The sequence below is a fragment of the Plecotus auritus genome, assembly GCF_963455305.1.
Source record: "Plecotus auritus genome assembly, chromosome: 8".
NCBI lineage: Eukaryota > Metazoa > Chordata > Mammalia > Chiroptera > Vespertilionidae > Plecotus > Plecotus auritus.
The window spans coordinates 63,985,808-64,009,233 of NC_137782.1; the positions used below are offsets into that span (position 1 = coordinate 63,985,808).

The window sequence follows — 23,426 nt, forward strand, 5'->3', positions numbered from 1 at the left end:
GATAACATTGGATAGGAAGGGACAAAAGTTGCTTTGAAACAGGGACTCCAATGCATCCCAGGTTTGGGGCATCTTCTGTCTGGTCAGAGGCTTAGCAAACACTCCCTTGTGAGAATATGGTCTGAGGGCTCCAGCTGCAAGAGAAAGGCTGGGAGTACAGACCTTGGATACCAACTTGATGGCAAAATTCTACAACCAGGCCCCTGAGGCAAGAGAGCAGGAGAGGAGATGGCAGGCTTCAGAAGGATCCCACCAGGCTAGACAGCCGAGTGATGTGTTATAAGACCCTGATGGTGCCAGGTTTGTGGCAGGCCACCAACTACCAAGAGACTGAGACCAATGCCATGATGGCTTGGTGAGATGGTGTGGGCTCCGTGCAGGGAATGTGCCCTGTGAGCAGCACTCAGCCGTCTGTGGAACTCTGTCTGGCACCATGACTTGTATTTGCAAAGTGTTTACAATGGAGGACAGTGTTCATACCCCAAACCTTGGAAAGGGGTCAAGAAGTGGGGTTGACAGTGGCTCTGGTGAGGCAGTGGGGATGAGTCTGAGGGCCACTCTGGGGGTCATATGGAAAAGTGGTGAACACCCCCACCCCACCCCTGGCCTCATCTACATTCCGTTAAGGTCACTTTAAGTACCTATGTTAATGAACTTCATTGATTTTTTTAAAATGAGAGAGAGTTGTAGGGTAGTCATGACCTTGTATCAAAACTAGGCTGCTCAGAGTAAAACCGGACAATCAATGGGTCTGGGCTGCCTGTCACTACTTGAGCCAATTAAGTAGAGACAGGGTTGAATCATATATGAGTGTTTATTCCAATAATGCCGGCAGTATGAGAGAGCAGCAGATCATCCACAAGAATCTGCTCTCTATCCTTTCCTCCCCCATAAACCAGCTGCTTATATTGGGTAGAAGGACAAAGGTTACATGGGGAAGTAGGCAAAAGGGATAAGAATAGGTATGCAAAATGGGCAGTTTACAGGTAATGTGGGTTGGGGGTTTGCAAAGACCTGGGGGCTTGTAAAGGGCTGGCACCTCTGGTTTCTGTAACAAGGTTGTTAATCTTTCCATGATAAGAGGCAGCTCCCAGATGTGGAGGATGGGATGAATTTCCAGGTGAGCTCCCAGGTCCCGCGTGCAACTCCCAGCCAGGTGGGAATGTACTTTCTTTAATCAGAACAAAACAATGACAGTTAACAGAGCATGATTAATCAATATATATAAAAGCCTAAGTGACCGAACGACCATTTGACCAGTTGCTATGACGTGCACTGACCATCAGGGGACAGAAACTCAATGCAGGAGCTGCCCCCGGTGGTCAGTGCACTCCCAAAGTGCGAGTGCCACTCAGCTGACTGACGGATGCCAGATGCCGGGCTCAAGGCTGGTGATTGCAGCTGCTGCGGCAGTGTGCTGCCGAGCAACGGCGGCAGCAGGCACAGCGGGGCTGGGATGAGCAGGAGCTGCTCAGGGGACCAGCCCGGGCTCAGGCTCCTCCCTGGCCGCCTGCCGCTTTGAGAGGGAGAAGGCCAGGCTGAGGGACTCCATCGGTGCACGAATCCATGCACCAGGCCTCTAGTATTTCTTATAATTATAGCTGGTCTGCAATATTCTATTTCTGCCCCTAATAAGAGCAGAGTAGACCAAAAGACAGCGGTTGGACTGTTTTGCTGGTGTGAGAAACTCCCAGAAACACAGGAGCAGGGAAGATGGTCTGGCTCCTAGGAACTTGGAAGTCCTGTACCCTGGGAAATGGACCATCTTCCGCCCCAGGAAGTCCCTGGTACTTTTCTCTATCCTTGGCAGCTGCTTCTCTTTTTGGCCTGCTCCTTTGGGTATCAATCCTGGGAGCAGCTCTGGGTGCCAGGCCTGGCTGGAGGGACCAGCTGGGCTGGTGATGTACTCCAGCCTAGATCAGAACTCGTCCCGAAACTGTGGGGGCCAGTCCATGCCAAAAAAAGAGGATGGCCTCCCCATGAGGTCTCGTTCCCGTTTCACGAACGCGGAGAAGGAGGAGACACAGTTGCCAATAAAGTGGTCAGCTTGGCCAAGGATGTACAGGTCGATCTGGGCCACCTCAGGCTGCAGGCTCACCACCTTCACCTGCAGGAGGAAGGGTAGGGCATTTTAGCCAGGGTGAAGGCCAAGGTGGCCAGCTCAGTCAAGGCCTGCAGCCATATTCCCAGTATTCTTCCCCTGTGTTGAAGTTACAGACACAACAGGAGGTGCAGAGAGGATTAAGAGGTAGGGCCGGCATCTAAGAGAAGTGTTGCCCAGCAGCTGCCCTGGCCTGTCCCCACATGGAATACCAGCCCCAGCACTCTTTTTCCCACTGCCAGCCTTAGCTCCAAACACACCACTCATTCACACCCACCTCCGCTTGCTAGTTTCCTTTGCCTGGAATACCTTTTCTCTGCCCATTGAAATCCCTACCATACTCTCAAGTCTCAGTTCAAGTTCTACCTTTCTCATGAAGCCCTAGACTGACAGGCTTGGCTTCCCTCACCAAACTGTGATCTGACCAAAGAGTGCTCCACCCATCCACTTATGTTGCCCGATGCCTCTAGAGCAGCCGTGGGCAAACTACGGCCCGCGGGCCGGATCCAGCTGTTCTATCCGGTTCTCTTGCTCTCCCCTCCGCTCCTTTACTTTGAATTTATATTAGTTCACACAAACACTCCATCCATGCTTTTGTTCCGGCCCTCCAGTCCAGTTTAAGAACCCATTGTGGCCCTCGAGTCAAAAAGTTTGCCCACCCCTGCTCTAGAGCCTAAAATCTTATCCAATTTATTCCCAAGATATTCCCCAAAGGTGAACCCTTCTTTTGATGGAATACCACTTCCTGGCCAGCCACCATCCTCTCTTACCTCTTCACTGGTCTCCTCCTGGCCTCCTCACCACAGTGCAGCCAGAGAAAATCTTTTTAGATACCTCTAACCCCATCATGTCCACCTCAAATGGTGCCCTATTGTTCTTCAGGTAAAGGTGGCAAATCTTTTTTTAAAATATGTTTTTATTGATTTCAGAGAGGAAGGGAGAAGGAGAGAGAGATAGAAACATCAATGATGAGAGAGAATCATTGATTGGCTGTCTCTTGCACACCCCACATGGGGATCGAGCCTGCAACCCGGGCACATGCCCTCACTGGAAATCAAACCATGACCTTCTAGGTCAATGCTCAACCACTGAGCCATGTCGGCCAGGCAAGATGGCATATCTTGATTGTGGCCAATAAAGCCTTGTTTAGGCTCCCTTTCCACTTCCTCTCATACCTCCAGCCACTACAATCCAGGCGCCCACCTTCCTCAGGACCTTTACATATGCTCTTCCTCCCATTTGGGGTGCTTCTCTTTGCTTGGTTAACTCCTACTTAACCTTTACTCTGCAGCACAAGTCTCGCCTCCCTGGGAAAGTCCTCCCTCACGCCCCAGTCTAGGCAAGGGTCCTCTGTTCTACACTCTGACAGAACCATGTTCCTTTACTTTGGAGTGCATGTCTGTTTGCAGTTTTTACTCCTTAGTGATTCTCTGACTAATGTCAGCCTCCTGCACCTGATGGGGGCTGGGCTGTGTCAGTTTGCTTGTCACTGCTGGCTGAAGCCCTCCTCAAGAAGCATCTGTTGACTGGGCAAGTGAATGAATGAGAATCCCCCGCCACCCCATGGCATATATTATAGTTCTCTGCAAAGTTTCTTTTCTTGAGTCTGTGAGCCCTGGAGGGTCACATCACTTCTTATTTATCAGTATCTCCAGCTCAGCACTGGCCAGGCTTAACGGAGAAGCAAGACAGTCCAGGAGAAAGGGGAGCTGAGGAGTAGGGAAGGGCAAGAACAATGGTGCAGAAACAGGAAATAGAAAATGGCAAAAGGCTCAAGGCATAAAAAGTACATTAACTAAAAACTCACAAAAAACTCCCTGGGACTCTCCACATGCTTCAACTTAGTACTGAGATGGCAGTGTGGGCAGAGCTGGGCGGAAAGTGCTTTGCTGTCACAAAGAGATTTCTGATGTAACAAAAATCATCATCTTGCTATTTGAATGGTAGCAAAGAAATAATATGAGTTTAATCATGGCTCAAAAACACCCAAACAATTCCATCCACACCCTGAAACTTATCTCCTCTGTGTCACACCCATAATTAGCTCCGGCACCTCTTGGGTAAATTCTATCCCTTCCTGGGACTTCGGTTTCCTCAGCGATAAAGCACAGGGGTTGGGTTAGAGGTGCTCCGAGGTCTCCCAGCTCTGATATTCTTCTATAAAGTGGGTGGGTGGGAGACCAGAATGCACTGGCTCAGCACTTTTTTTGTTTGTTTTGTTAATCCTCACCCGAGGATATTTTTCCATTGATTTTTAGAGAGAGTGGGAGAGGGAAAGACAGAGAGAAACATGGATGTGAGAGAAACACATGGACTGGTTGCCTCCTGCATGCACCCAACCAGGGCCCAGGCCGGGGAGGAGCCTGCAACCAAGGTAGGTGCCCTTAACTGGAATTGAACCCAGGACCCGTTGGTCCATAGGCTGACACTTTATCCACTGAGCCAAACCAGCCAGGGCTGACTCAGCACTTTTGTGTCTGAGTAAAAGTCTGTGTCTGGGGTAAAAGAGAGAAAGGGAGTGAGGGCACTTATTGCTAGAAAGTGAGGGCAGCCTAGCTGGTTTGGCTCAGTGGATAGAACACTGGCTCAGGTTGGATTCCAGTCAAGGGTATTAGTATATGCCTGGGTTTTGGGCTCAGTCCCCAGTAGGGGGCATGCAGAGGCAGCCAATCAATGATTCTCTCTCATCATTGATGTTTCTATCTCTCTCTCCCTCTCCCTCTCCCTTCCTCTCTGAAATCAATTGAAAAATATATATCTATACTAATAAAAGCCTAGGTGGTCCTTGCGCCCTCGTGCTACGCCCTCATGTCATCACAAGATGGCTGCCCTCACATCATCACAAGATAGCCGCCACAAGATGGCTGGCAGGGGAGGGCAATTGTGGGCAATCAGGCTGGCAGGGGTGGGCAGTTGGGGGTGGTCAGGTCGGCAGGGGAGCAGTTAGGTGTCAATCAGGCCATCAGGGGAGCGGTTAGGGGGCAATCAGGCTGGCAGGCAGAAGCAGTTAGGGGCAATCAGGCAAGTGAGCGGTTAGGAGCCAGCAGTCCTGGATTGTGAGAGGGATGTCCGACTGCCAGTTTAGGCCTGATCCCTGTGGGACATCCCCCGAGGAGTCCCAGATTGGAGATGGTACAGGCCGGGCTGAGGGACACCCCCTCCCCCATCCACGAATTTTGTGCACCAGGCCTCTAGTATATATATAAAAGAAAGTGAGGGGGTTCATTGCCTTTTAAGATCTGCTCAAGCATTTAGGGATTTCATTCATTCAGCGTAGTCTTATTGAATGCTTACTATTAATTCAGTCATTTAATGATACACGCTCTTCACGCATACAGTACCAAGCACATACGTTCTACTGCTTATTCATATACTGAATACCTACTATTCACAGCTTTTAAAGTATCAATTAAGCACAAAAGACCTTCTCTTTATGCATCAACCCCTAACTTCTACCAATGACAGCTAACTTAACTGAGTGCTTACTTGGTACCAGACAGGTTTCATTTCTTTATATCTGATCTTCACTGATGAGACAGGTACTACTCTTAGTCCCCATTTATAGACAAGGAAACAGAAGCACAGAAAGGCAGTGCCTTGTGTAAGGCTGCACAGTGAGTAGAGCCCAAGTTCTCTGGCTCCAGAGTCCATGCTCTTTTTTTTTTTTTTTAAAGATTTTCAGAGAGACAAACATCAATGTGAGAGCAAAACATAATTCAGCTGCCTCCTGCATGCCCCCAACCAAGGATTGAGCCCACTACCCGGGCATGTGCCCTGACTGGCAATCGAACCAGCAACCTTTTGGTGCATGAGATGACAGCCAACCAATTGAGCCACACTGGCCAAGGCAAGTCCATGCTCTTGGTTCCTCTGCTACACCAGACCTCTACTGGGGCCCATTCTTTACATCCTTATTCAGCAAACATTTATCAACTGTCTACTATGTGTTAGGCACTCTCCTAGACACTGGTGATGGCAAGGCAGGGTCTCAGCCCTGGAGGAGGTCAAAGCACCTCCTAGTCGCCAAGGAATAGGACAGTCCTGGATCCTGCCTTCAAGGAGCCTGGATGTCCAAGCAAAAGTCTGGTGGCAGGAGGACACAAAGCATGTATGGGGAGCAGTGGGAACACCGGGCACTTTCCCAGATTCCCTTCCTGATGCACTCCCACAGGGCCCACACATACCTTTCCTTTGAGGAGCTGCTGGATCTCTGGCACATAACTCTCAGAATCCGTGGCGATGTAGACAGACCGGGCGTTTTGAGCCCACACCCAGAGCTCCACGGCCCGTTTGATTTCCTTCAGGTCTGGGAGGCACATAGTCATGGTGAGAGGGGTCGCTGAGTTGCGGCTATAGCCCACACACTGCGGAGAGGCCATGAAGTGGGAGTCCGCAGTCCCATCCTTCAGCATGGCACAGGCATTCTTCTACGGGGTGGGGTCAGGGGGACAGAGTTAGAAACAGCAACCGGCCTGAAACCCCAGAAGCCAAAGGTGATAAGTAGAAAAAGGCAGGCTCAACTATATTTTTTTAAAGCATCGAGGGAAGAGGGAAATGCATCAAAACAGTAACAGTTGTTTCTGGGTTGTGGGATATTGGCTTTTTATAAAGCTGGTTTTTCTTTTTTTTACTGGTTTTACTGCATTATCTGGGACTTCCAGTTGAATTCTGAACCAGGGTGGTGATAATGGGCAGCCTTATCTGATTTCTGACTTCAGTGGGAACAGTTCTGATAGCTTCCATGAAGTATGTGTTTGCTGTGGGTTTCAGAGAGATAACCTTTATCAAGTTAAGGTGGGTCTCTTCTACTCCTGCTTGGTTAAGAGTTTTTTTAAATCATAAATGAGTGTTGACTTTTCTCAAATGCTTTCTTGGCCTCTGTTGAGATGATTATATGATCTTTCTTCTTTGGGTGTTAATATAGTTAATATAGAATTGCATTCCTAGGATAAATTTTACTTGTGTTCCATGGATTTTACTTGCTGATCTCTTACTTAGGATCTGTGCATCTATGTTCCTAAGTGAGAATGGGCTATATACTTTTCTGAGTTGACCTTATCTGAGTTTAGTGTTAGTGCTATGCTAGCTTTATAAAAAATAGCATCTTCTATTTTTCTATGTTCTAAGAAAGTACAGATGAGAACTATCTGTTCTTGAAGGTTTGGCTGAAACTACTCATAACGTATTCTGGGTCTGGCTTCTTTTCTTTGTGGAAGCGGGGCAGGAAGGGCGTCTAGTGGGTGAATGTGTGATTACCTTCTCAATTGACTCTGAATGAATTTTGATCTAATTTCTATGTTTTTCAAGTCTTCAATAATGAGTATTTCTAACACATATACATATATTTATCTGCTTACATAAATTAAGGGGACTATATTACTCCTGTTATTTTCACACAGAGGATAATCTGATGAGGCTTCTGCACGTTTAAGCAGCCTCCGAATTCAGAGGATGACATCTTCATTTCTTGGGAGCCCCACCCAATCTCCAGAACTTGTTTTTTAACAAGTAAACTATTGACTAAAACTGAGCTGGGACAGAGGACTACTGGACTATGAGTCTGAGCTCTCTGGCTTGCTGCCTGACCCAGAGTCTCGCTTGATACTTCAGTTTGTCCATCTGCAAAACCAGGATAAAAATGGCAACTTAGAACAAGAGCTGGAGCCAAAACCGGTTTGGCTCAGTGGATAGAGCGTCAGCCTGTGGACTCAAGGGTCCCAGGTTCGATTCCGGTCGAGGGCATGTACCTTGGTTGCGGGCACATCCCCAGTAGGAGGTGTGCAAGAGGCAGCTGATGGATGTTTCTCTCTCATCGATGTTTCTAACTCTCTATCCCTCTCCCTTCCTCTCTGTAAAAAATCAATAAAATATATTAAAAAAAAAAAAAAAAAAAAAACAAGAGCTGGCAAGCAAGCTCTTTGGAGCCACATGTTGGACGTGTCTATGGCAGGATCATGAGATACAGTGGGAACTCTCATGTGGGGACTCTATGGTCTTGGCTGGGACTTGGTGCAATGGGTTCAGCGTTCAAACCCCAAGGCATGGGTCCTGCTCAGGGACATGTCCAACCCATCCAGGAAAGGAAGGAGAAAGTTACCCAGTCGGAGCCAATGCGTAGGTGAATAGCGACATAGGGCCGGATGAGGTGGGTGCGGATCAGGGCCTCTCCTGTCTTCACCATCTCATTTGACCATACCACGTACTTCTGCAGTGGCCTATGCTCTTCCCGGACGGGGAACTGGGCTGGGGCCCCTGGCAGGGCCAGCACTGGATGTTCCTTTGGAGAAAATCTAAGACCCAAGACACAACGAAGGGAAGTCAGACAGAATGCACAGAGAGCCTGGCTATCACCCCCACGGGAAAAAGGATGGTGTTGCACCATGTCCTAGAGACTCTGTTCAGAGGCCCCTTTAACATGCAAGAAGCATGAGAGGTTGTGAAACCCCAACGGGCTGATAAGAAACTGCGGCGGCGGCGGCAACAGGCATAAAATGCAATACTGTCCCGCCGCCTGGAATTTACAACCTTCTTTGCTTGTTTAACAATTAAAATTTTCCAGTAGAGCATTCCAATCTTTTGTATATCATGCTGGCTTCCAATCTGTGATGTGGTAATTCACTCCAGGGTGTGGTGTCTGGATGGAGCCTTGCCCTTTTACCCACATGGCGGGATTGGGATGTGCAGCTGCTTCCAGAGGGCAACGCACAGGCCACACTCACAGGGAATATGTACCCTGAATAAGCTCATTCACTCAACACTTCACACATATTTACTGATTGCCTACTATGTGCTGGAGCCCAGGGGAGAACAAGACAGGCATGGTCCTTGCCCTCATGGAAAGCACCAGAGTTCTACAGATGCCCAACATCAGACTCCCTCAAAGGCTCTTCTCCCCGCTATACATGACGCACCTTGTAATTACTTCAACCTGTCTTTTCTGCTGGACTCATGCTTCTGAAGGGAATGCCTCCATGTGTTCAGAGCAGTGTCTGGAACACTTAAGAGCTCTACTAAGACTTGCTGACTGAATGGATGAGGAGCAAACCTGTGTTCCCCTCTTGAGCTAAGCCCAGACCTATCCCAGCAACATGAAACACTCTGCTATCCCATAAACTGTCAAATGCCAGATCTCTGCAGACTTCTTCCCTCTGCTTGTAATGCCTTCCTTCACTAGCCAAAATCCTGTTCTTAAAATTATGAAATAGGCACAGCACTCTGGAAAAGGGTTTGGCAGTTTCTTATAAAACTAGACATGCAACTACTATACAACCCAGAAATGAAAACCTATGTTCACACAGGAACCAGCAGATGAATGTTCAGAGCAGCTTTATTCATAAAAGCCAAAAACTGTTGTTCAGTAAGTGAATGCTTAAACACACTGTGCTGCATCCAACCAAAGGAACACTATAGTGATAAAAAGGAACAAATTACTGATTCAGGCAACAACTTGGACGGATCTCAAGGGAATTATGCTGAGTGAAAAAAGCCAATCCCAAAAGAATACATACTGTATGACTCAATTTATATAACATTTTTAAAATGACAAAATGGAGAAGAGAACAGAAATAAAGACTAGATTAGTGGTTGCCGGGGGTTAGGGTGTGTGCGCATGTGTTTATGAATATTTAGGGAGGTAGATATTGTTATAAACTGGCCACACAATGATCTTATGTAGAACTGTTTGATATCTTGATTGTGGTGGTGGATACATGAGCTTACATTCATGATAAAATTGAATAGAACTAAACACACACACACACACACACACACACAGAAGTGAGTACAAAATGAGAAATCTGAATAAGATGGATGGATTGTGTCAATGTCAACATCCTGGTTATAATACTGTACTATATATAGTTCTGCCAAAAGTTATCATTGGAGGAAACTGGGCAAAGGGTACATGGGATCCCTCTATATTTCTTATAACTACATATGAATCTACAATTACCTCAATAAAAATTTCACTTAAAAATTACAAAATATTTCAAACAATACAGGAAAAAACAGAAAATAATCCATATACCTAGAACCCAAATTAGCAGTTATTAATACTTTGCTTCAGATTAAGAATATACATACACCTAAATAAAAGCTCTATTTTATCATGTCTTTCCCTTCTCATTCTTCCCAGAAGATAATGTGGTTTTATGCATGATTACACTTTTACTACTGATATATAAAGGTGTTATATTGTGTGCTTTTTATGAAGTGTAATGGTAAAAGCATGAGCTGTTGAGCCTGACGGCCTTCTTCTAGAATGCGGACTATGTCACTTGAGCAGGAGACTTAACCAAGTTAGAGCTGATAATAGTGCCTACCTCATAGGGCTGTTCAGACGATTAAATGGATTAATACAAGCGAAACATTTAGAACAGTGCTTGGCACATAGAAAGTTGCAAGCAAGTTGTGACTATCATCATCATCATCATCATCATCATCATCATATCACCACATTGCAGGTAACCTATTTCAACTTTTTCAAATTTCAACTTTATGTTTTAGAGATTTGGCCATATTGATCATGTAGATCATGTGATCCTGTTAGCTTCTCTTGAAGTTTTCTATTTTACACGAATAAACTGTGAGGTACCCATCTAGTCCCCTCCTGCTGGACAGGGAGGTTGCTCCCATCGTGCTGCAATGAACATGCTACTTTCTTCATGCCCAACCCAAACACCTCAAATACCAAACTTCCAAGACTTGTCGCCACTCCCAAGCTTCAGCTCCTCAGGAGGGCTCCTTGTTCCCTCTTCTCCTTTGATGCCTTCTGCACACTGATGTGCTCAACAACCATTTTACCTGCTCTACCATCAGCCCATGAGGGCAGAGGCACAAGCAGTCTTATTCACCATGATTCCCACACACTCTCCTCCAGGGCCAGTGCTGAGGAAGTAACACACAAGTGTTCATCAACAGCCTGGTGCTATATAATACTCGTCTTGTCAAATAAATATTGAATATCTCATGTAATTTATTATGCATATCACTTTCACACCATTGTAAAGAAAAAAATCCTAAGTCAAACCATTTTAACTGGAGACCATACATACATGTAAATCCTTTATTAAGCCTTATTATCTGACAATATTCCAACTGCTTTGTGTATGTTAATTCATTTGATTCTCATATGAGCCCTATGAGGTAAGCAGTATTGTTCTTATTTTACAGATGAGAAAATTGAGGCACAGAAAGGTTAAATAACATGCCCATGGTCACACAGCTGGAATTTAAATGCAGGCAGTCTGCTCTAGAAACTATACTCTTAACTACTACAACTCATCCCCACCCTGGTCAACGAGAACCTCAAAAGCTGAGTCTGGCCCAGCCAGCGTGGCTCAGTGGTTGAGCTGGACCCAAGAGGTCGCTGGTTCCATTCCTAATCAGGGCATATGCCTGGATTGTAGGCTCCATCCCCAGTAGGGAACGTGCAGGAGGCAGCCGATTAGTTTCTCTCTCAGTGGTGTTTTTCTCTCTCTCCCTTCTTCCTTTCCCTTCCTCTCTCTCTAAAAATCATTCAAAAATATGAAAATTTAAAAAAGCTGAGTTTGTGGCATATTCTTTTGTTGTTGTTAATCCTAACCCGAGGATATTTTTTCCATTGACTTTTAGAGAGAGTGGAAGGGAGAGGGAAAGACAGAAAGAAACATCAATGTGAGAGAGACACATTGATTGGTTGCCTCCCACACATGCCCCAACTGGGGCCAGGGATCAAACCCGAGACCCGTCAGTTCAAGGCCCAATGCTCTAACCATTGAGAAAACTGGCTAGGGCTATGGCATATTCTTTTGATTCCCAGCCCCTAGTACAGGCCTCAACACACAGTAGGTACAATAAATATTTTTAGAATGAGTGAATGAATGAATGAATGAATGAGAAGAATTCAGGGATCTCACCAGAAAGACCAGATCACGTTGTTAGAAGTGAATAAGAACTGAGCACCTACTCTGGGCCAAGTTCTCAGCTAATCTCCTTTCAGATGCCACCTCAAAGGATTTCAAAAGGAAAGCAAAAGTTTGTGATCTCCCAGAGAGCTGAAACGTGAGGATTAAATCAGGATCTGCACCCTCCCTGCCCTCTTGGAAAGACCCTGCTGCTGACCCTTGGTGAATTCCATCCCCTCAATAGCTCCCAGCTGTCCCAGTGGGATGTCACCTCTGACCTGACAAGCAGCAAGAGACCAAGACTGATGTGCTCATTTGCTCCCAGTGAGGGAGGAGAGTGTTGCTAGGAAAGAGCTTCACCAGCTCCATCTGGCCCCTGACTGTTCACCCTAGGTCAGGCCTTTAGCCTGGCCACTGTCCAGCTAAAGGAGGTTTGCTTTCCTGCTGGCTGGGTGCAGTGAACCTCTGGGGTTCTTCACTACCACGCCTACTCTACTGAGAGCCCCAAAAAGCTGGGGTTTCTCTTATGCACAGCATCCACTCATGTGCCCAGTGTACATCTGTGTGTGTACACCAATAGATGTTCACCATGCTGAGTGCAGAGGATGCAGGGATACGAACAAGGCAGAGCCTTGCTCTCAATGTCCCTGCTGTGAAGAATGACCTTTTCTTCCAGCTATTAGTATGGCTGGCTCCTTCCCATTTTTTAGGTCTCAGCCCTGATAATTATATATCACCTGTTTATCTTCTCTCAGGGAGGCTGTGGCTGGAGAGAATAAGCTACATGCTCAAATACCTGTTATCTTCATGCCACAAGAATGGGCCAGCATGATGGAACATAGCCTTCCAACAACAAACAGCAAATGTGCAAAATGTCAGTGGAATTAAATCTACACCAGGGTATTCACAGACTCAGAACCAGCAGAGCACAGAAACCAAGTAGTGGGGAAGAAATACCTCTTACCCTCTTCTTCCAGAACCCAACTTCAACCAGTAACCCTCTTGTATGTTACCCAAAAGTTTGCACCCAACTGTGCCTGGACACACGGCGGCCCAAAACAAAGACACTTCACAGTACTTTCTGTAACTAGGTATGGCCATGTGCCTAACTACTGGCCAATGAGTTGTAAGCAAGTTGTACTCAAGGTGAAGATGTGGCCATCTTCTGCTCCTTTTGTCCTTCCAGCTAACTAGGGCAAAAGGATGTGATGGCTAAAGCTTTGTCGGTCATCTTAGCCCAAGAGGTGACACTAAGGATAAAAGCCAGTGCTGGGATGGCTGAGTAGGGAAATGGAGCCTAATTCCTGATGACACAATGGCGCTGCCATCCAGCCAGGGTTGCATACCCCAGCACTTAAAAATAATGTTTCTATAGATTTTAGAGAGGAAGGGAGAGAAACACTGATGAAAGAGAAACATTGATCAGCTGCCTCCTACATACCCCCACTGGGGAATTGAGCCCACAAACCTGGCACGCGTCCTGGCCAGGAATCGAACTGGCAACCTCCTGGTGCCATGGGATGACACCCAACCAACTGAGCCACACTTGCCAAGACTATCCCAGTACTTTTTTTACCAAAGAAAATAATAAACTTTGCCCTGGCTGGAAAGCTCAGTTGGTTAGAGCGTCGTTCTGATATGCAAAGGTTGTGGGTTCAATCCTGGGCCAGGGCATATAAAGTCAACCAATGAATGCATAAATAAGTGGAACAACAAATTGATGTTTTCTCTCTCTTCAATCAGTAAATTTAAAAAAAGAGAAAATAAACTATCCTTTAAAGTTGCTGTTATTTTGGATTTTGTTACATGTAGCCTGAAAGATAGACCTGTGGCCATCCAAACTTTCGGGTGATATACAAGAGGGTTTCTGGTTGAAGGAGATCAGGGGGAAGAACTGAGCCCCTCCAACTAGGCCCCCATTGCCGCTCCCATGGCACTAGGGGCACTTCTCAAGAACTCCAAGGAACAGTTTGAAAAACCACTGACCTTGCTCACCCCTTCATTTTACAGATGGAGGACTGCAGCCAGAGAAGGGAAACAATCTGCTGAGTCACACAGTGAGTCAGGGAACCCATATTCTTACCCCCAAAGGACAATTTTCTACAGCGAGCAAGTGTCCACTATTTTATTTAAAAAAAACTTTGACATTTTTAGAGACAGGAAGGGAGAAAAGGAAGGATGCGGGGAGGGGGGGGACCAATGTGAGAAACATCATTTGGCTGCCTTCTGTAGGCTCTCTGACTGGGGAATCAAAACTGCAATTCAGGTATGTGCCCTTGATTGGGAATCGAACTGGCAACCTTTTGGTTCTTGGGAATGACACTTAACTAACAGCCATTCTGGCCAGGCAGCTTCCATCTTTTGTTCCTTGGGACACTCACTCCTGGGGTGCACCCTCTCAGAAGCCGGCTACCATGCCATGCTCTCAGAGTCCAAGCCACATGGCGAGGTCAAGTGTATGAATGCCAGCTGACTGCTCCAGCCTTTGGGAGGTGGTTAGGTTTAGATGAGCTCATGAGGGTGGAGTCCTCGTGATGGGATCTGTGCTCTTATAAGAGACAGAGAGCTTGCTCTCTCTCCAACATGTTTGGATACAGCAGGAAGGCAGTGCCTGCAAGCCACGAAGTCCTCACCAGAACTTAACCATATTGGCACCCTGATCTGACTTCCCAGCCTCCAGATCTATGAGAAATAAATGTCTGCTGTTTAAGACCCCGCAGTTTGTGGTAGTTTGTTAGAGCAGCCCGAGCTGATAAAGACAAGGTCTCAGCCTTGCCAATCACACACCCTCTTACGTCTTTTGGAATGATCTTATGTAAAAGTATTCACTGTCTCCCCCATTAGACTCAACTCCATCAGGGCAAGGGCCTATTCTTGACTGAATGCCCAGCATCCATACCAGTGCTTGACACTCAGGAGGTGCTTCTTAAATGTGCTTCTCAAATTGCCTCCAGGGACCTCATCTTCTCTATTAGTCTCATTTTCCTAAAAATTTGGCTTCCTCAAGCCGTCACACAATTCCTACAACTCAGTGAACTACAACAAGACTGTGGGGCAATAAAAAGGTGTTTCAGCAACATTCCTTGACTAATGCATTCATGCAGCACTGTCCCTTCTTTTCCAACTAGGATTGTGTGCTTTTTCTGGCTTTCTGGAATTTGCTTTTGGAGATGCTTTTAGAGCTGGTGTCATATTTTCTTTTTTCCTGGCATTTTGTGATAAGGGGCAAATCTCTATCCATTCAGGGCAGGTTTGCCTTCTGGTAATAGCTTCAACTTCTTCAGAGCTGAATGGGGAGAACCAAGTAGGTGATTACATGGGACTGCACTACCTGGATTAACAATGAGGGGGATTCGAATTTGCCATAACTGAGTAGCTCATGAACTAGCTCTGAAGGTAAGTTCCAAATAGGAATTGACAGTTGTTAAAGGCATAGCTGTTTTCCCCACGGAGTCAGGCTGCCTGGATTCAAATCCCAGACTGTCACTTCAGGCTGTGTGATCGTGGGCAAGTGACTTGACTCCTCTCTTCTTCAATTTCCTTACCTGCAAAGCACACATGACAATAACACCTGTCCCAAGAGGCTTGTGGAAGGATTAAGTGAATTATTACCTTAGAAGTCTTAGAACAGTATCTGGCATATAGTGGGCACTAAATACATATTAGTGCTTATTACCTATTAAAGACTTACATACAGACTGTATGTCCACTCAACAGCTGTATTACCGTGGGCAAGTTATTTAACCTCCCTGGGCTCAGTTTTCTCACCTGCCAAATGAAAATTGACCATAATACCACTTCATGAAATTTCTCAAAGGCTTAAATAAAATAAAATTTGTGAATAATAATTGTAATAGCTAAAACTGGTTGGCCCTCTACAATGTGCCATACACTTTATACACTATAAGGCAAATACCATTGTGCTCCTTCCAATAAACCAAGGAGGAAACGCAGGCGAGACAGTTAGAGTGATTTGCTCAATCACTTAAGAGGCAGGGCTGGGTCGGAGCTCAAGCCTGTCTTATCCTGAGCCTATGCTTATTTCTCTATGTCAGTCTACCTTTAGCCCACTAAATGCCAAGTGCTGTGACCACGCATGAATTCATAAGCTTCTTATAGCTCCTAACCCAAGTCTGACTTCTAAGCCCATGCTCTTTCTTGCCACACCATAGCATCAAGGGCAAGTACACTATGTTAGTTATCATTATAACTAGACAGTAGCTAGCTGAAGGCTGAGGCTGGGTCTTCCTCATTTTTATATGTCACCTCTGGCCCTTGAGTACTATGTCTCATACATGACAGACACTCTATAAATACCTCACGGCCTGTGCCTATGCCCTGCTAACCTATTTTTTTTAAAATAGGGCCTACTGGAGGGCAACTAATAAAACACATCCAATTATTATCAGGATGACATCATTCCTCAGTCTGCACCTAAAGTTGTTCTTCTTCTCTAGAAGCTGCTTCCAATTTTCACCTTGTTAAGAAGAAGGTAACAGGGGAGTGATTCTCACGCCTAGAGGAGGAAATCAAGACTCATGTGATTGCACAATATTCTTTTTATGACATTCTTTATCGGCTGATAAACTCTTGCTCAACCTCATGGCAGGTCAATGTTCCACTGTGTCAGGCATTGAAATGGGAACAGATCACACAGGATCCTGAGTTCAGCAGACAGAACAGCTGCACCTTTGGTCTCATATATCAGGGTGTGGTAGAGGGGAAGAGGGCCAGGAAGGTGCTGAATGCCCAGGGGCTCCATACCTCTCCCCAAACCCAGCAATGCTGCCCCCTCCAAGTACCTCTGGATCCACTGGTCTTTGTAGGAGGCGCTGTAGGAAATGCCCGAAAAAAGCTCCGACTTGTTGAAACTCACATGAAACTGATCCCAAAATGGGCCAAAGGGGTTTCCTTCCTGCAGAAAGAGAGTGGTCAAAGGCTTACTGAAGGGGAAGGAAAGCCAACTGGGGATGGGGCCAAGGAATTGTGGCTGGGGAACTCTAGGAGATTTTACTCAAGCTGAAACACCCTCGTAGGATGGCCCATAGGAATGTCAGTTTGTAATTCCTGGCCTGGGGCCCGAGGAGGGCAGTTCCACCTTCAGTCTGGTTTCTAGCAGGAGACATTCACCAGTGTCTGAAGGAGTCTTTCCTGCTCACATGCCACATCCATTGACCCTGTAGCATTGATGTGGATCTGGGGGGGAAGTGGACCGTGGATATGGGACCATGAATTAGAGCTTCAAGAGACTTTTAAGATCAGCTAATCCAATGCTGCTACTTTTAATATGGAAACTATGGCCCAGACAGGAAAAGACACTTGCCCAAACTCATACAGCAAGTGAGGGCAGTGTTAGGACTATAATCCGTCTTTCTCTCATTTCAAGGCTCCGCTAACCACCCTCCCCAGACTTTAGCTTAAGCACTGAAAGACATATTGAGGATTGTCTTATTCCCAAAGTGCCAGGAATTTACAGGTTTACAATTTGTACTGATAGAATATAACAGCTTCTCATTAACCTGCTGAAGACAGGAAAGGATACAACTTAGGAGAGTGGACAATGGGGTCAAATTACCTAGGGTTGAATTGTAGCTCCACCACTTGTTTGCTATGTGACCTTGGTCAAAATATTGAATCTCTCTGTAGAACTCAGTGTCCTCTCTATAAAATGGGGATGCAGCACTCAGTGTCCTCTCTATAAAATGGGGATGTAAACTCCTCATGGAGCAGTTTGAAGATTAAGTGGGTTAATATGTGTAAAGCTCTTAGCATGGCACGGCATATATTAGTGCTATGTGAGCATTAGTTGTTATTACTGATGATGTCACTTTACAATTTACAAGCGCTCTTACACCCTGGCTCTCATGATACTGTATGAGTGAGAGAGAGAAACGACTGTCATCTTTGTTTTATAGGTAGAAATAAAGGCTCAGAGGAAGCAAAGTCCGCTGCCCAAAGTGACACCACTGACATATGCCAGAAATGAGACTTAAATTTCCATCTTTCTATTTTATGCCCTTCTGGTGCCTTCCCCAACAAGAGCCATCACGCAGTGTCTCGTGATTCCTAGAGAACACCGATCAGGCAGAAAGGGCCCCCAGGTCCCTAGGACTCACCTTCATGGGGCATGTCTTCTTATCAGGGCTTCTCTGGGCCGCCACTTCAAAGCAGTATGCTACCCGCTTCTCAGGGGGCCAATAGGTGGGGGCCAGCTTCTCCATGAAGTCCTCCAGGCTGATGACCCGATGGTAGGCCTGGAGGGGCGCCAGTTTGAAGTACTTCTGGAAGGACACATGGATCTATAGAAAAAGGGGGAAACAGAAGGGCAGGGACAAGATATCTGTAAAGAACAAAGAGTAATTTCCCTTGGGTTAGAAAATGCCTACTGATCTCTAAGGAAAAAGAGAAATGATGCAAGAGAAAACATGGGCAGAGGACAGGAGTGAACAACTCACAGCAAAGAAAACCCAATTAGCCAATACACTCAAAAGATGTGCAACTTCACTAGTAATTAGGGAAAAGCAAATTACAACAATAAGGCATTACTTCTCACCCATGAGATTAGAAAAATGTAAAAGCTTAACTCTCATTATTGGAAGAGATGTGAGCAAAGGAGCATTTTCGCACTTGGCTGGAGTAGCAGTGTACGTTTTGGAACAACCACTTTGGAATGTAATCTTGAAGCATCTAACAGAGTTTAAATTGCTCCTTCCACCACCTCGAGGTATTTGCCCTACAGAAATTCTCACACTTTGCACCAGGAGATGGGTACAAGGACTCTCCAATATAGGAAAGAACTTGGAAGAGTCACACCAAAGACACTAAATCCAAGATAGTGGTTGCCTTAGGGGTGGAGGGAGGGGTTGGGATTAGCCTCAAGAGCCAAGAGAGATTTTATCTTTTAACAACTGTATCTGTAGCAAAGATGAGAAACTGTTAACGATTTTCACTTCTAGTGGTGGATACATAGATGGTGATATTAATCTGTGGTTTTTTTTATGGATTAAAAAGAATTTCTTAAAACACCAGAGAATAAAATTTAGACTTTATCCTATAGGTCAGAGTTCCCAAGCATGTTCCACTAGTTTAGGTGGGTAAAGATTCTGCAATAAAAAGACACCAGAATTAAACAGGCTTGGGAAATACTGTATTAAGCTGGTTTCCTTACTATAGGACTTTTCAGGGCCTTAAATATGCTAGTGTACATTCTGAATCCCCAATTTTGGGGAGATGGGAACTTGATAATAAAATTTCCCAAAGTGATTTAACCACTGCACACTTCTTGTATGAGTCATTGGCGTTCCAAGGAACAGATTTTTGGGAACCCTGACTATTAGCAACAAGATCTTGCTGGACGATTTTAAGCAGAAATAATATGAGATTTGCCTTTTTGAAAGATCACTCTGGTGGCGGAGGAGAGAACGTATCTATGGTAAAATTAAAGGGGGGAGTTAAGAGGCTACTAAAATGGTCCTTTTGTTTGTTCAAGTATTCATTCAACATATATTTCTGAGCATCACACATAAGTCCAAGTGAAGGTGGAGAGGCATGGAAATTCTAGAAATTGTAAAAGAAAGTGAAGTAGAGAGCAAAGCATTTAGGATAACTTGCAGGTTCCTGGCTTGGTATCCAGATGAATGAAGGTGACATACATTAAGGCTTGGAATATAGGAGGTAACACAAGTTTAAGGGGAAAGATGCCAAGTTCTGGCTTTGAAAATTTGAGATATCGGTGGAACATTCAAGTAGACTCAAAGGCCTAGGAATTGGAAACAGAGGCCAATGGTCAGAGGAGTGTCTGGGCCACAGATAAACTTGGAAGGTATGTGGAAAATAGTGAAAGCCACAAGAGTCAACAGAAATTTATAGCAAAGCAAATAATAGTAATAATAGCAACTAAGATTTATTGAGTGCTGACTCATTACAATTTCATGGATTTGCCCATCTAATTCTAAGAGGAGGAATACAACCATCTCCAGTTCACTTATGAAGAAACCCAGGTGAACTCATCTGCGGTCACATGGTTAATAAGAAAACGGAAAGAGAAGACTCACCAACATTTAAACAGTGGGCAGAGATACAGCAGCCCCCCATATAGTGCAAAGAGAAAAATGCTGAGAGGTCAGGATTGAAGCAAGAACAAGCTGTGTCTTGCAAGCCAGGGGAGTAAGGTTCAGGAAGGAGAGAGGCTCACAAGGCCACGTGCCACCAGGAGGTCAGTTGAGATAAAGACTGGATTTGGCAATTCTGGGATCCTGGGACTTCTGTGAGAACGGTCCCAGTAGGTAAGGGGAGCCTAACTGGGGCAGGGTAAGTAATCTGTAGAAAGCAAGAAGTGAAGACTCCACAAGACTTGGCTGAGAAGACAAGGTGAGAAAAAGAGGGCGATGAATGGGCAATGTCTAAATTACAAAAGTGGGTGCAAAAAAAATCAGAACATCAATGACTCCTGGATACTGAGGACTTCTTGTGTTCTAAGCACTTTATATTGTTGAGTTCAGTTGATTCTAAGAGAGAAATACAATGTTCAAGGCATGCCACAATCACTAACTCAAATTAGGAAGGTAGCAACCATTATTACCAGCCTATTTTAAAGATGAGGAAGCCAAGACACAAAGAGATCAAGTACCCTGCCCAGTCTACACAGCCAGTAAGTGGCCACGCCAGGTTATGATCTCCGGTACTCTGGCTTTTAACCTTTGTTAAAAAAAAAGTCTCTCTAACTACAGGCATGCAAAGGAAAAAAAATAAGTCCTATGTAAAGAAAAGACTATAAAAATGAAATACAATGTTTTATACATACTAAATATAATTTTTAAAGTTTATTGAAAACTTGTAAAGTCAATTCATTAAATATTAATTCAGTTACCACTGCCAGACCCTTGGGAATACAGTGTGAACAAAGACAGACACAGGACAAGTGGAAGACACAAAGAATAAGCAAGGAATTAGAAGATGCTGAGCATCACTAAGCTCAGGGATCCCTGATGGGATGAAAGGGGGTGTTGGAGTCTGGGTTTGTGGCCTTGCACACGTTATTTAACTAACCTGTGCTTCAGTTTATCTTTCTAAACGGATAATAGCACCCATCATCTTTGACTAATGGATGCACAAAGGGTGGGATCAACTCAACAAGGTCTGGAAATGAATGGGGCTTTAGGTTCAGGTCACAGGCTCTAGAATCAAACACCTGAGAATTCCAGCTCTACTATTCACTTGTGTCACCTCGGGCAATTCACCTAATCTCTCTAAGTCAGTTTCCTCATAGTGATGTGATGAAGGAGAAAAGAGCTAATCTTCATGCAGTGCTCAGAACAGTACCTGGCAGACAGCAGGTGCAGGATCAATATTATTGTATTCCAGGGAAGACAGTTCTGGGTGGCGGTGGGGCAAGCACAGAGGGGTGGGAGGTAAAGCCCAGAGGACTTGGGGACTGAGCAGAGGTGAACGGGATTGGGAAAGGGTGGACAAGGGCCAAGGTCAGCGGGAGGTACTCACATTGGTAAATGGAGGCTTGTGATGTTGGTACTCAATCCAAGGGGGTACAGCCAGGGTGCGGTTCAATAGCTTTGCAAATGCCAGGGAGCCCAAGAAGTGATCAGCCTGGTTCCCGAAGCGCCCTGCATGGTATATTGTGAGAGGTGAGGCCTGGGGCATCAAGGGCATGGGGAATGCAGGGCTCATAAAGGATGCAGAGCCAGGGTTGGAGAAGGCCAGGGGAGCTGGGAGTGTGGGGTCAAGTCTAGATGCCTAACAGTTAAGGCCCTTCAGGCCCTGTCCCTTCTGCCTCAGCCACTCCAAGTTCCCTTCTGTTTCCCAAACATGCTCTACACCTCTACTCTACACATCCTCAACCCAAGCCTTTGTTTTTTGCTGTTCCCTTCAAGAGTGCCTTTTTACCTCTATCTTTACTCACCTACGAAAGGGGCAACTCCAATGCTTCATTCACTGGGATCCTTTCACCTACCTGATGCCATTACTCAGCCCCCTCCTCTGCTTCCCATCTTGGATTTGAGTTACCAGTTCTTCACTTATCCTAGAAGGTCCTTTCCTATTTTCTGACCTTTACAGTGGCTGTTTCCTCAGCCTGTGAATGCCTTGGGGCAAGGAGCCTCTCTGATTTTTTTTTGTTATCCCTAGCATGGCATCCATTCATCCATCCCACAAATATTATTGAGAAGCTACAATGTGCCAGGCTGTCTGCTAGGTGATAGAATACAGGAGTGAGCAAGAAGGGCAAGGTCTCTGCCCTTAAGGTACTCACAGTCCAGGTAGGGAGACATTAGATGTGTAAATAAATATATAGTGATAAACTTTTATAATTTCAAGAAGGAATGGAAAAAATTTTGGTGATGAACAGTAAGAAGTAGATTATTTCGGTTGAAGTCAGTGAAGTCCTTTCTGGTGACATTTAAACTGTGATCTGAGGATGGGAAAGAGTTGGTCTGGCAGAAGTGAAGAGGAGGGTGTTCCAGGTGTAGGGAACAGCACAGGCTGCAAGACCTGAGTATGTGTGAGGAATAGAAAGGGGTGAGTGTGCAGTTGGAGGATCTGGGAAAGGAGAAGGGTGTGGTGAAGATGGGCAGAGGTCCAAATTATCATGGTTAGGGGTCTGGAGGATTAAGACATGACTTTTACAGTGATGGTCCACCATTCCATTTAAATTGCATCCCTCAGCTGGCCATTAGATTCTTCCTTACCTTTCTCTACATTATTTTCCCTAAGTAATATGCAATTACTTATTATTTTAAATGTTTATCTTTTATTGACTGTCTTTCCCAACTAAAATGGAAGCTCTACAAGGCCATGGGGTTTTCTGTCTTATTGCCATATCCCTAGAGCAGAGCACAGGGCTGGGCACAGAGTAAGCGCCGGGTAAATATTTGTCGAATGAATGGAAGAATCGCCCAGAGTCCTTGTTGAGTCAGTGGCATCAAGTTCTGGTCCACTAACTCCATTTACTGGACTCCAGGCTAGCGCAAGACATGTAACCTCTCCTGGCCTCAGTTTTCTCATCTGCTGACAAATAGAAAGTTGGACACGGAGGCCCCTCGGTGCCCACGACTGGGTTCTCTCCTGGACCTGTCAAGGAGGCGCTGGGCGCTTCCGAGGAGTGGCTTCGCCTCTCGGGGCTCAGTTTCCTCATTTGAGCAGAGGGCTCGGGAGGCCTTACCCATGCATGGGCAGTAGAGCAGGTAGCCGGCCGGATCCCAGGAGCCCGCGGGCAGCCCCGGGAGCGGCAGAAGGAGCAGCAGGAGAGACACACGCAGCAGCAAGGCCCGCCACGCCATTGCGGCGGCGCCCAGGTCGGCTCCCTAGCCCCAGCGCGCGAGGCGCAGAGGCGGAGAGAGGAGGGGCGTGAGCGTCCGCCCCGCTCCCGGCGGTCCCCGCGCGTCGCCCGCGCACCGCCCCGGCCGCTCTAGCAGGCGGGCGGGCGGGAC

At 46.0% G+C, this 23,426-nt stretch overlaps 1 protein-coding gene across 2 annotated transcripts; it reads right to left on the reverse strand.

The window, feature by feature from the left end:
• Nucleotides 1-795: 795 nt before the first annotated feature.
• Nucleotides 796-23,406, reverse strand: POFUT1 (protein O-fucosyltransferase 1). Of its 2 annotated transcripts, none has more exons than XM_080684992.1 (7): nt 23,159-23,406; nt 21,484-21,605; nt 18,102-18,284; nt 16,788-16,900; nt 8,199-8,391; nt 6,286-6,528; nt 796-2,107 (listed from the first exon to the last, which is right to left on the reverse strand). In XM_080684992.1, the coding sequence occupies exons 1-7, from the start codon at nt 23,274-23,276 to the stop codon at nt 1,919-1,921; spliced, it is 1,161 nt and encodes a 386-aa protein (XP_080541118.1). In that variant the 5' UTR covers nt 23,277-23,406; the 3' UTR covers nt 796-1,918. The 2 variants fall into 2 exon arrangements, with proteins under 2 accessions (XP_080541118.1, XP_080541119.1); XM_080684993.1 differs by lacking the exon at nt 796-2,107 and adding an exon at nt 3,919-4,033 and having other exon boundaries at nt 23,159-23,385.
• Nucleotides 23,407-23,426: the final 20 nt, after the last annotated feature.

What these genes read in the sequence shown, in the direction of transcription:
- POFUT1 (XM_080684992.1), bottom strand. Translation starts at nt 23,276, where the DNA reads ATGGCGTGGCGGGCCTTGCTGCTGCGTGTGTCTCTCCTGCTGCTCCTT. An exon ending in GCTCTACTGCCCATGCATGG is followed by an intron (nt 21,606 to 23,158) that starts GTAAGGCCTCCC and finishes TATACCATGCAG; the next exon opens with GGCGCTTCGGGAACCAGGCT. An exon ending in AAAGACCAGTGGATCCAGAG is followed by an intron (nt 8,392 to 16,787) that starts GTACTTGGAGGG and finishes CTTGGGTCTTAG; the next exon opens with ATTTTCTCCAAAGGAACATC.